The 12,636-nt window shown below is 45.9% G+C and overlaps 1 protein-coding gene across 1 annotated transcript; it reads right to left on the bottom strand.

Moving 5' to 3' along the window:
• Positions 1 to 1,684: 1,684 nt before the first annotated feature.
• clcf1 (cardiotrophin-like cytokine factor 1) lies at positions 1,685 to 12,285 on the bottom strand. Its single transcript, XM_029847382.1, has 3 exons — positions 12,029 to 12,285; positions 5,066 to 5,220; positions 1,685 to 4,824 (listed from the first exon to the last, which is right to left on the bottom strand). The coding sequence occupies exons 1-3, from the start codon at positions 12,072 to 12,074 to the stop codon at positions 3,559 to 3,561; spliced, it is 1,467 nt and encodes a 488-aa protein (XP_029703242.1). The 5' UTR covers positions 12,075 to 12,285; the 3' UTR covers positions 1,685 to 3,558.
• Positions 12,286 to 12,636: the final 351 nt, after the last annotated feature.

The raw sequence follows: 12,636 nt of genomic DNA, 5'->3' as shown, positions 1-12,636 counted from the left end.
CAGACCTCCATTTACCCACATATTGTGACTTATGCCCGTAGCAGGTTGCTTTGTTCTTTAGAAGATCAAAGGTCAAAGTCCCTCTGGAATCTGGAACATCACGAAAATTTATTGAGCTCTTGGACGCATTATCAACATTGCCTGAAAATTCCATTAAACTCTGTTCATAACTCTCAGACAGACAGACAGACAGACAGACAGACAGACAGACAGACAGACAGACAGACAGACAGACAGACAGACAGACAGACAGACAGACAGACAGACAGACACCTGCCTGTGCAGAGGTCCCAAGGGAAACTATCAGTGTCAAAACGCCCTGTGTTCTTAGCAACCATGTTTCTTGTCAGTGCTGTGTTTTGCTTTTAATCTGAAAATCATTGTGCCGCAGATCAGATGTTCGTCAAGAGGAAGCAAAAGTCCCTCCGCCTAGACGCCCGCTGCTTCAACCCCCGGAGCGGCAGGAGACGCCACCGTCGATGCCGTGACAGTTGCAGTGTGTGTTCCTGTGGATGGAGTCGCCGGCCGGGTCACACAGACCGGCCTCGTCTGTCCTGTTCCAGATTAGTTACGGCGGTGTGTCTGTGTGTGGCTGACAGAGAGAGAGACAGGTAGAGGGAGGACGACAATGGTGAAAGATGTCCGTTGGATAACACTGCATGACAAGCCTCATTCCAGCTCAATCCTGACACACAGACAATGACTCACACACGTGCTGCGTGTGCAAACCCACACACACACACACACATATACAAAGCTGCCTTTGTTGACTACTGGCGGTCCCTCAGTCACTGCTTGCGGAAAGTAAAAAACACACAGCGGCTCAAGTGTGTGTCTATTTGCATGTGTATACACACACGTGTGTCACCGTTAACCCTTTCCCCCGCTCAGTGAGAGTCATCAGTGTGTGTAATGACGTGTCAGCGCTGACACAATCGGCCTAACGTTTACAGTATAAGTCACGTCCTGCCTGGATAATCATTATCTGGATTCCTGTGCTCACTTGCGTATTAGCACCTGGTGTGTGCATGTGTGTGTTTGCGTGCAGGTGTGTAAAGGTGTGCGCCTCAGAGGGAGTGGGTGGGAGATGCTCATTCACTGATCTTTTAATGTCTGGCCTGGGGTGAAGCTAGAGCCAGAGAGCTGCAGAGCACATGGGAAAAGAAGAGCAATAAAGTCCAACACGAAGGAAAAGAGTAACAGCTGAGGAAGGGATAGAAGAAGGGATGAAGTTTAGAAACAGAGAGACAGAAGAAGAGAGCAGCTGGATGGGTGTATTAAGGAGGGTGTGTTTTGTACCTGTGCTGGTGTAAATCCCTGAGTCTCAGGTCAGAGTTGTGTCTGGGGAAGGAAGAGGAGGAGGTTGGGGGTGGGGGTGGGGGTGGGGGTGGGGGTGGGGGTGGTGGATGGTGGGAAGAGATGAAAGGAAAAGAAGAGCGATCGTAAATTTTCACCAGGACAGACAAATAAAAACTCTCTCATACACCGCCTCGCTATCTCCAGTCCTTTTGTCATGAATGTGAGCCAGTCTTTGTTCAGAAACCCCCCCCAGCATGACCCCTGACCCCGGTCCCCTCTCGCCCTGTGGCCGTCACCCCCCCCAAACCATTCCTATAAACATAAACCGCTGCTAAATCCATCGCTCTTTCCATTTAGCTCCCAAATGACCAAGTACACAATGCTCGGTACAAAACTTAAGATTTATTCTCTCTTGAGTTACACTACAACATTTTCACATTGACAAAAAAATAAATAAACATCTTGTTCAATAAATATTACAGATATAGGATCCATATTCTTTACCAACCCACGAAAAAAAAGAACAAGGCAATGACTTGACTATAGATTAATGTTAAAGAAGTAATGTAACTGAAGTAAAAGTATAGGATCTTGAATGGCGAACAAAGTGTGATATCTAACTTGAGAGAGGATCTTTGGAATATGTGTTTTCTGTATTTCTGAGTCAGTACAAACATAAAAAAGTGAATCATTCCTTCAAATGAAGAAGAGCTTGAGATGCTAATTGCACTTTTTGATAATGAATTTGTTATTTGAACAGGTCTAATTCCCTTTGAGCCTGTCAGGGCAGGATGTGAGAATTGTGAACAGGCCGGGCAATAAAACTTAACTCATATTCCTGAAGCATTTTGGCCCCGTTCATTAATCTAAATGATCTGAATCCGGCACTGAGCGCATATTTGGCAGGCGTAGAGGATTGTTCCGGCCAGCACATCTAGCAGAACGAGGAGAGAGCGTGGTCACATGAAGGGTTTTTACAACGTAACACCGTCGGGAAATTTAAATAATATGTTTTTAGTCCAGACACCAAGAATTGTTCCGCACTTGCTGTCACACACTGACTAAGCGTCGTTGCGCAAGTTTCCCCTGCGATCATGTCTGACTGGCGAATTGAAACCTGAATACTGCCAAAGTTTAAGTACCTTCATCTTTCCTATTTCTTCACTTGCAGGCTGAGGGAAAAAATCACTGATTATTGCAATTTTCAAGGTGCGCTTTACCTTTGGCCTAGAAAAATAGAAAGAAAAATGGCTGCTGTGAGTTTCTAAAACAATCCTCCTTCCAACTTTAATATTTAGACCTTTCTTTATTTAATCACCTGTACATGTCAACGTTAATGCTCAGAAAGGGCCATAATGGTCTAAACTCAAGGATGATGTGATACACTTGCAATTAAAGCCATCGTGCTGTTTTTATATTGATTAACAGTTGATGCTGGACTTGCTCTGATAAAAAACCTCCACCTTCCATGTGGTACGTGCACCCTTTTTTGATGAATAATGCCATTTAAACACCCATCTACGTAATGATTACCCCAACAAAGCAACGGATATGACTGATAAATTCTAACTGAGGAGGTATTTTCCACAGACGCTGATCAATCAAATGAAAGACACTAAATCCAGCTGTGTGCGCCGCCACCTCTGCCTGAATGTGTAGCTCTGTTGTAGAGTTACTGTAACTGCTCGACCGGATTCTGATTACTCAGCAATACCGCTCCGCTCTGCCCGTTATTCCCAGCGCTGACCCCCTGACTCACGTCTCGCCCCCTCTTCCTCTCTCTACGGCCTCCTCTCCTCCTCTTCAGCCCTCTGTCCATTTCCTCCTCTCCTTTTGTCTTGGGCCCATTCAAAGATGTTGCCATTTACTTCATTTGGCGAGAAAATGATTGTTTGGTGATTCACACGTCTGGGGTCGCTGAATCAGCTCTCTCAAAGGCTGCACTGTCCCTCTGCTCGTCTACCCTGCGGATTTCTGAGATGTGAAGTCCGGTAACTCTGTTGCCCTCCGCTCGCCTTGCTGAATAAGCCACTATGCACATAAGGCGGGTGACAGTGTTGGTAAAGGGTTGTCTTTATGTGTTATATTCCATTAGCGCCTCTGGTGACCTGCTGGAAAAGCCGGTCATTCACTTCTTCCAGTACTGGATGAATGACTGTATTAATCATGCGTGTATTTCAGTGCTTTTGTCTCAGATGTTTCCACCCAAATTTGTGCAAATAACAGATCTAAGCGTTGGCTGCCCTCATGTGAGGCCGCTCAGCCTCGGAATCTCTTCTTGAGGCGGTTGAAGTCCTTCGCCGAGCGCCACAACCAACTCTGGAGCTCTCGTAATATCCAGAACCCCTCCACCTTCCGGGCAAAGTCATTCATAGGCGGTCGCACTGAGAGGAGCGACGAGGATGGCGAGGTAGAGGACAGGAATGGGGTCAGAGGAGGAGAGAGCAAGGAGGTCCCTCTCTGTAAAGACAGAGGAACGGGCTGGGAGAGGAGGGTGTGTTCCTCCGCTGCTGCTAAGTCGTAGAGCAGCGAGATGGTGGAGAGGGACGGTTGGAGGGTGGAGGAGAGAAGGGAGCGTGGAGGCCTGTGCTTTTGGTGGTGGCTGGAGGAGGAGGAGGAGGAGGTGACACTTTGCCTCTCTTCCTCCACCATTAAATGTCCTCTTCCCTGCAGGAAGAACCCATCTTCTTCCCTGTATGTGTCCGTGCGATGTGCGTTCAGGCTGTAGCTGTGTTGATTGTGGCCGCTGTCCATCTGAAGGTTCAGGCTGCTCAGGTATGACACTTTCATCAGCTTCTCTTCGCCCTCACTGAAACTCAGCAATCTTCTCCTCCTCCACTGCCCATCTTCCCACAGCTGTGCCTCTTCCTCCTTCCATACCTCCACAGGGTCCTCACTAAAAGCTCTGCTTTCGGCTTCAGCCTGCCGGGTTGTCCTTCGTCGATTCCCTCCACCCTTCTCTTTTGACCCACCACTCCTCCTTCCAGCAGATGTGGCTCTCCGTTCTTCTTTCTCTCTTCTTCTCCCCCCCTGGTCTGTTTCCCCTCTGACAACCCTCGCCCCACTCCTTCTTTGGCTTTTTTTCTGACCGGACTCAGTTCTGGTCCCAGCTCTGGATCTGTAAATACCCTGGTTAATCAATGGAGCAGGTCTATCGCCCCCTGCCCCCCTCCGCAGGTACTGCAATGCTTCCGCATTATTTCTGCTGTCGGTATAGGATGGAGGAGGAAGAGGGTAACCCAGGCTGGTCATCAGCGCTGATATGGAGCCCAGCAGCCCATCCAAGCCTGTGCAGAAATGAAGCAGAGAGGTCTTGAGGGAGGGGCAGAGGGTCGAGCGGGCCAACTCCCTCACAGCTGCCAGTAGAACAGAGTAGGCTTTCTGGTTCTGAGCCAGTCGGGCCTGGTTCTCCAGTCCGTGCCACAGTTCCAGACGAGTTGCGGCGGTGGGCAGGGACAGAGCCGTCGTGTTGGGTCGTGGAGGGGAGAAGTCTTTCTCATTGAAGGGAGGGCCGAGGTAGGTCAGCTGCAGAGAGGGGCGAGAGGGTGCAAGAGAAGGTCTATGAGAGGAACCAACAGTGAGGTCATGAAATGCACTGACTCAGGGAACCTCCACGTTCTTGCACCAAACTTGATCCTGTCACCTTTTGATTGGAGCTCCTGCAGCAGCAATTTTACCCCCACACCCCCACCCCAATCCCCACCCCCCCACCCCCAGCTGTACATCATTGCTTTCACGAGTTCTTATTTAATCCATAGAGACTTACATAAATGTCCTTGATTTCCTTGAGCTGGTACTCCAGATACTTGGTCAGTTCGTATGTGCTTTCTATGGAGCTCCTCTCGTTGGCCAGGTTCTGCGAAACGTCCCGCGCCGTTGCCATGGCAGCGACAAACAGCAAGACGAGGTGGTGCTGATGGACTGTGAAGAAAATGGAGATTTGAATAATGTAAACTTTTTCCGCATGAATTTTACAATATTCTGTTTTATTTCTTTGTCTCTATGGCGAAGGCCATGTCTGTTTACATATCAAAGTTATCTGACTCTGCCAATAAAACTTTTTTCCCCCGTTTGCAGGCTAAATTTGGAAGTTTATAGCTGTCGGAGGTTTACTCTGGCCTCAGATAAAAGCTTTGTTAATAGCTTCAGACGGACAGACAAATGAATCAGCTATTTAGTGATGAAACACACACACACGCACTCATTTCTGCTCAGTCGCCCGAAAAAAGCGTCTTTTTACAATCATAAATATTAATGTTCGTATCAGTTGTGTGTTTTCATGTTCTTGTTTAGGTTTTCCTGTCTCTACTTGAGTGTTTCAAGTTCTAAGAATGTTTGTAGCCTTAATTATGTGGATCAAATTTGGATATAGCATCTGTGTGTATGTGCGTGAGCATGTGTGTGTGTGTGTGTGTGTGTGTGTGTGTGTGTGTGTGTGTGTGTGTAAACCTTTCAGTGCCCCTGTTTCTGGTTTCAAACAGAGAAAATTGGAGCTGAAAGGCGGTTTTCAACATTAAGGAACTTGGAGTACATTCAGCCCCCCCCACCCCCAACCACCTTCACGTTCCCCCTCTTTCCCAACACTTTTTCGCTCCTTTTTGCTTGAGCATGTCACACATTTCTTTCATCGTTTCTGCTCTCCGTCATTCCTCTCGATCCTCCCTGCGCTCCGTCTCCAGACGGTAGGCAGTGATTCATGCTTGTAATTGCGGGTAAAACATGCTGCTGTTCAACAGGTGTGAAATATGTGTGTTGCACAATGTGTGTGAACCTGTCAGCGCTCTTTGTTTTTCCCCCTCCTCACCTCTGGCCTCCCTTTTGTTAAGCCAAATGAAATCTTTTCGCCTCTTCGGCGAGTCGCTCTCCTTTCTTTGTAATTGCACCCCTGCAACACACAAACTTTCTTCCTCTTGTCCTGGCTCTTATCTCTTTTTCTGCCTCAGGGCAAAATAACAGCAGCCAATTAACCCCGATTAGCTCTCTGGTTCTCCCTCTACAGCACTTTTTTTCCTCTTTTCTTTCATCTATCCATCATGACGGCCCCACAGGATGTTATTTTAAGTGAATGGTTTCAACGCTTGCAAAACATTTGCCTCCAACACATTTTGAAACAGTCAGCACCTTTTCTCTCCAACCCTACAGCTTGTGTCTGACTGGGTTGGTCTTTTTTTTTTAGCTGTACCGTTTTAAACCGGATTATTCCAGCATCCATTTCTTTCGTTCACTGTCTTTTTCCATCCTCATAAAATATTTTTATTCTTCCAAAAATCATGGTGGGTTGAGGAAAGAAAAGAGCTTAGCTCCTGATCCTGAGTCATTTACACCAAATCGTCATCTTTGAATGTTTTTTATAACAATACACAGGGGCCCACACACACCTTGGAGTCGGTCAAGCGGGACAGCGCCCGTCGGCTGAGTTTCCTGGAACAGATAATCCTCATCACCTGTCAAATGCAATAAGCATCTTCAGAGCAACATTTGGAGCTCATCAAGGCCCAGAGCATCCTCCATTAGCATCAAAAACACACCGAAATCAACACAACATCGTTGACTTTCAAAGAGCATAAACAGCCCTGAAGGGGAAGGACAATGTGCGGTGAAGGGTCGCATTCAGACGGAATAAACAGGTGCCCAAAAAAAAGGAGCCTATGCGCCAAAAATCACCCCAAACTGTTCCAAAATGTTCCCTTGTGTGTGCAGCCACATGCTGGGAGATGATTGCCAGACGTGAGAGTCTCCTATTGTTTTGATTGAGCTCTGACATTTGTAAAAGCGCCCAGCGCTCAGGAACCGCTCTTTTCCAAACCGAGATAAGTCGAACTCAGAGTGGTGTTATTGTTATATAATATTATATTAAGTTGCTGAAATGAGGACGGCATGTAGCCCTGCAGGCTTGGCGCTGTGTACCTGGCTGTAGATCTACACCACAGGGCAGGGCTGGAACCAGAACATTCTCCGGGGAGGATTGGATTACAGCAACACAGGAAGTTGACCGTGGCCTACCTCCATTTAACTTTTCATACTTTTCTACACACCTGTTAGGGTCATACACACACACACACACACACACACACACACACACACATGCAGGGATCCATCCATTATTAGCTGCAGATCATATTTGTAATCTACTTTTTGTTTGCTGAACTGAAGTCGGATCTGGCTCTTTCAGATCTGGCCGCCATGTGTAACACAGAGCTGAACACGAGGATCAGGCGCCAGAGCTTCTGGGCTCCTAAAAAGGTCAAATTGAAACCTCCGTTCGGGGATCGGGGTGCAGGGTTCACAGGTGAATTTTAGGGCACCAGATTCTGTTCACGGATGAAAAACTCTGTGTAAAACTCTTGACATGTTTCCCTCCAGATGGTGTTTTGGTAAACCAGTGACCCAGTGTTTTTTTGGCCCTTGTTCTAATATTTCATCTTTGCTAGCGTGCACCACCGTCCAACTTCCAACAAGCCCGTCAACAGAATTTCGGAATTGTGGGAAAAACCATGTGCGAGCTATGCTCTCCGGTCTGGTCCAGGAAAAAATTAGCTCTGTCCCAAAAGAGGTTACCCTCCATCAGCGCAACCACTTGAAAGAGAATCAAAGAGAGCCAAAACATCAGGATATAGAAGATGTTATGAGTCAAATCAGAGGTTTATTATTTCCAGTGCAGCTCTGATTAGGATGACTGCGGCATTTTGTCATTGCTTCATGTTGGTGAGCAGATGTAACATTTTGACAAGATCAAATCAAACTCGACTTCCAGCTCCGGTGGAGGGGGGGGGCGGGGGGGAGTTGGACCGAAACGTCCCATTGGCTCCGCCCACCTCTATTGTCACACGTCAGCATTATCGAGCCATCGTGCAGAACATCGTCTCTGCGAGACCGGGGCGTTCACGCATGAATGCGGATGATTTCATGCCGACGCGGAAGATTGATGCCGTGTGTGCTGCTATGATTGACTTAAAAGACAGCTTTAAAATCCGCTCTGAGTGCCTGCAGACGCAACCGTAGGAGAGAGTCAATCTTTGGCCGAACCTTTCACATCTGAGCAATCGAATAAGTCACAGCACATTAAGAATTCTGACAGATTACAGAGAGCTCAGAGTCTTGGGAAAAGAGCAGCTGGGCCTCTGACACCAACAGATTTGAACAAAAACTACAATGTCGGTGATGTTTTGGGAGGTTTTTTTGGTATTAAAGTGGTTTTAATGTTTCATCAGAATAAAAACAGCAATGTTTTGTGTTGCATGCTCTGAAGCTTACACAAAGTTTGGCCATTACTTAACTTCTGGACCTGGTTTAGCACCACAAATATTGGACGGGCACATCCCAGAGACACTCAACGGTTTGGAATAAGGACTGTCCTGCCCAGTGTTTCATCATCTCAGCCTTTACTGGATGTTTTGCATCACCAAGGACGTACAAACGCTGCTGCAGCATGAAGACAAAGTTCCTTCTATTCCTCTTGTGTTTCCCCCCAAAATGAACATTCATCACATTCAGTGGTTGTAATAACAATTACATTTGTTATTTATGGCTGTCTAATGTGCATGAGATGCTCCCGTCCCGTCCTCACTAACTCGTCAGAGAAAAGGACCCGGTGCATCTTGGGTTGACCCTTGAGGCCAAACTGGGGTAAGGGGGGGGGGGCGTTTCTGATGACCCCGGGGCGCTTTACCCCTGCCGGTCCTCGTGACCCTGAGACGGGGCAGCGGAGTCGGTCCCGCAGGGACCCGCACGTCCGCAGAAGGACATGAGGACAGAGTGACAGAGGGTGGACGGCAGCACGTGCTGGGCTGACGCTGAGGTGAGTGGGGGTGAGTGGGGGGGGGGGGCTCAACAGTCTCTGATATGTGTCTGCGTACCGTTAAAGAGCAGATTTACATGCAAGCTGCACTCAATCAAACGTGCATTCTTTCACTAACTCAATACACACAAACACACAAACTTGCACACACTTAACTCCAGATTGAGCGCCAGAGTTTGGGCCCATCTATGTGCTGACATTAAACCGAGTCAATACACATAAACAAACCACGGCGCGTTCTAACGTCTTTCCCAGGAGATTATCCTCTCTGGAGTTTGTTCAGATGGGATTGATCCTCTCGCTTTGGTCACACCGCGGCGCTGCCAAACCCACCACTGACCCAGAATTCCAAAGCCAGACTCCCAGGAGCACGACGCCCAACATCTAGTTATTCATAAACATCCACTGTTTTACCCTCCGACTTTTCCTGACATCTGTCTCTCTTCACCTTATAAGTCAAGCTGGTTTTCCCTTCAGTCCCTCCATGTTTTATCACCATGTTTGGTTTCGGTTTCTTTGTCGCTCCATCTGTCTGGACCCTCTCCTTAAATCTTCTTCAAACATCAAGCTTCTAAATCGACTCTCAGACTCTATCCCACGTTTACCACTCTTACCTTTCTCTCGTTCCATTTGTTCCCTCCATCAGTCGCTTCCATTTTCTCCTTTAGCTCTTAGTCTTTGAACAGCCAACTAGCATCAAACTTATAAATTGTCCTCTAATTTTATATATATACTTCATATATATATATTCATATATACTTCATACTTTAAAAACAATTAACTGATTTCTGAAATTCACCTGATACATAATTTGAATGAATTTGACGTTTGAAACATTCAATGCAGATGAGTTGCAGATAAAAATGTTTGTTGGTTGGAGGATGTTCTCAATTTTTTTTTTTTGTATTTTTATGGTGAAACATTTATTGCTGGGGTTTTTAGAATATCATATTAATATAAATCTTTTTAATTATGGGCTCCTGAGATGGTGTGAAGGCAGAAACGTTTCTTGTTGTGATCTTAACTGTCTTGCAAAATAGGATTAGGTTATGAATAAAAATACAGTATTTACCATGTAAAGGATTTAATTCTGTTAACATGGTTATTTCACAGGTATTAATATTCAAAAATTATTGTTTAACCATCAAATGTGGTGACAAATATATGAGGTTTTAAATAATTAATTGAAACGCCAGAACAATTTGATTTTTCTTTGATGAAATTTTGACCGCAAAGCTTTATTAAATGTTTTGTTTATTGCTATTTGTACTTTAACTTTTTTGGTTCTTGGAAATGCAACTCTAAAGGTGCAGAAGACTTGGTTCCAGTGATTTAAAATTATTCAATGCTTCTTAATGACGGTATATTTGACTTTATCTCATTTTGAGATGTGTTTTATCATCTGTTGTAATGCTGGAAAGTTTTTAACAGCTGAATCAATATTTTAATGTTCGCACCGCACATTTGAGAGGGAGGAAAAGATATTTTGGGGCTCCTGCAGGAATATAGAGACCAAAGGGTGGAGGAGAAGGAAAGACAGGATCTGAAAGGAAGGAGGGAGAGGAAAGGGACTTGTGTAGGGGAGAGTGAGGGAGCGTTTTCTAAAGCGAGGGGCCATGTTAATTTGGGAAAAATGTAAACAGCATGTGTAACTGTTCAAAGCGTGACCAGCTCATTTTATATCATTCCCCCCCTTTTCTGTCCTCTCTCTTTCCCTCTGGGTGCTGCTCACTCCTGTCAATCGGGAATCTGCACTGCATTAACCCTTCGACTGCCAGTCTCTCTACTTCTGTATACATTTACTTTAATCCGTCTCTTCCGCTCGTTCCTCGGACACACATATGCACAAATCTCCTCGCATGTGAGCCATTGTAAAGACATAAAGACGTATGGCTGTAAAGAATTCAGAATGTCATTGACTGAAGTTAAAACTCTTCTTTTTCCCTCCATTTCCAGGATTAAACACACCAACAGTAAAAACAGGTCTGTGTGTTCCTGTGAGTTAGAAAACGAAATACAGGTAGATGGACAAACAACGTGTACGTGTGTGTGTGTGCGTGTGTGTGTGTGCGTGCGTGCGTGCGTGTGTGTGTGTGTGTGTGTGTGTGTGTGTGTGTGTGTGTGTAAAGAAGGGCTTTTAAATTGCTCATTCAATTATCACAGGAAGTAGCATTGTGTTGTCTGTTCAACTATTAAATTATCATCTCCATCATTTTCCAAAGTAGCTGCTGGTCAGAAGCTTCACACGTGAGCAGACTGAGGTGGGTTAAAGAGCGGCAGGAGCAGGCGAAGAGGTGAAGATGACTTCCTTCTTCCATCACATCCTTCTCCTTCATTTTGCCAAACTAGTCACTTTTAGGGTGTGTGTGTGTGTGTGTGTGTGTGTTTGTGTGTGTGTGTGTGTGTGTACACACGCTCTCTCTCACACCCTGACTAACATGAATCATGTACTTTCTCATATCGGTGACAGCTAACTAGACAGGGGCTTTAGCTTTGTCTGACCCCCTTAAAACCTATCATTTGTTATTGTGAATAAGAGCCCCCCTCCACACACACACACACACACACACACACACACAGAGCAACATTTATGTTCTTTGCTAATATCACATTCCTGGCACAAATTTTAAATGTCAGCTTAGTTTTCCATTTCAATGTTACTCTAACGTGAATTTAATAAAGTAAAGGGATTTATTGCAGTATTTGGGTATGACTTGACACATTTAAAGGACGCGGAGGGAATTATAAAAATAGAATTGTTGGTTTAAGCATTGCCTAAAAGGTTAGCGACAGGTCATTAGGGATATAAAATCCGACAATCTTTTTTATGTGTTTATAAACGACAGTAAAAATGTCAGAAACTCTCGAGTCTTCCAATATTAAATTATTGTGCGCAAAATGAACCCCAAAATTTGAACTCGAAAGTCTTACCTCCGAGAGACCTTTTCATTTTCTCCAGATTCCTGCAGATGATCATCTGGTGTTAAAGCTCCTCTCGTGGAAACGTTTAACTTGAATGTATCGGATTGAACCTTAAACCCGTCGTCCTCCTCCAGACAGCTCTAATAAAGGAAAATGCAGGCGATAGCCCTTTAATCAGAGATGTGAAGGGTCGGGATCAAATATTGAGTGTCCGCTGAGCTGGTGGTCTGTGTGACAGACTGAATCACGGTGGAGCCTTTTGTACCTCCTCCTCCTCCTCGTTTCTGCCAGTTTCTCCTCGCCCTCCCTCCCTCCCTCCCGGTCTCTCCTCATCGGTGCTGCTGATTCACCGCGTTGACGCATCACAGCTCTGCTCTGCAGATTCCGCAGAACCTCGGGACTTGTCAGAACTTATCTGCATCCCTGTGGCCTCCTCACGCCCGCTGAGCAGAATTTAACGGCGGCTCTTTGATCTCTAATCCGATCCAAATTTAAGACCAGTCCGACTGGATGGTTTGGCTGCCGCTCAGGAAGACCCCGCGACCCGCAAATCAAACAAATCATTGTGGCTGGATCATCTTCCTAAAATGTTTGGGATCAAATGGTATTTTCAGCTT

This window comes from Takifugu rubripes, chromosome 14 (genome assembly GCF_901000725.2).
Source record: "Takifugu rubripes chromosome 14, fTakRub1.2, whole genome shotgun sequence".
NCBI lineage: Eukaryota > Metazoa > Chordata > Actinopteri > Tetraodontiformes > Tetraodontidae > Takifugu > Takifugu rubripes.
The sequence above is the reverse complement of the archived record's forward strand: the minus strand, read 5'-3'. Positions and strand labels throughout refer to the sequence as shown.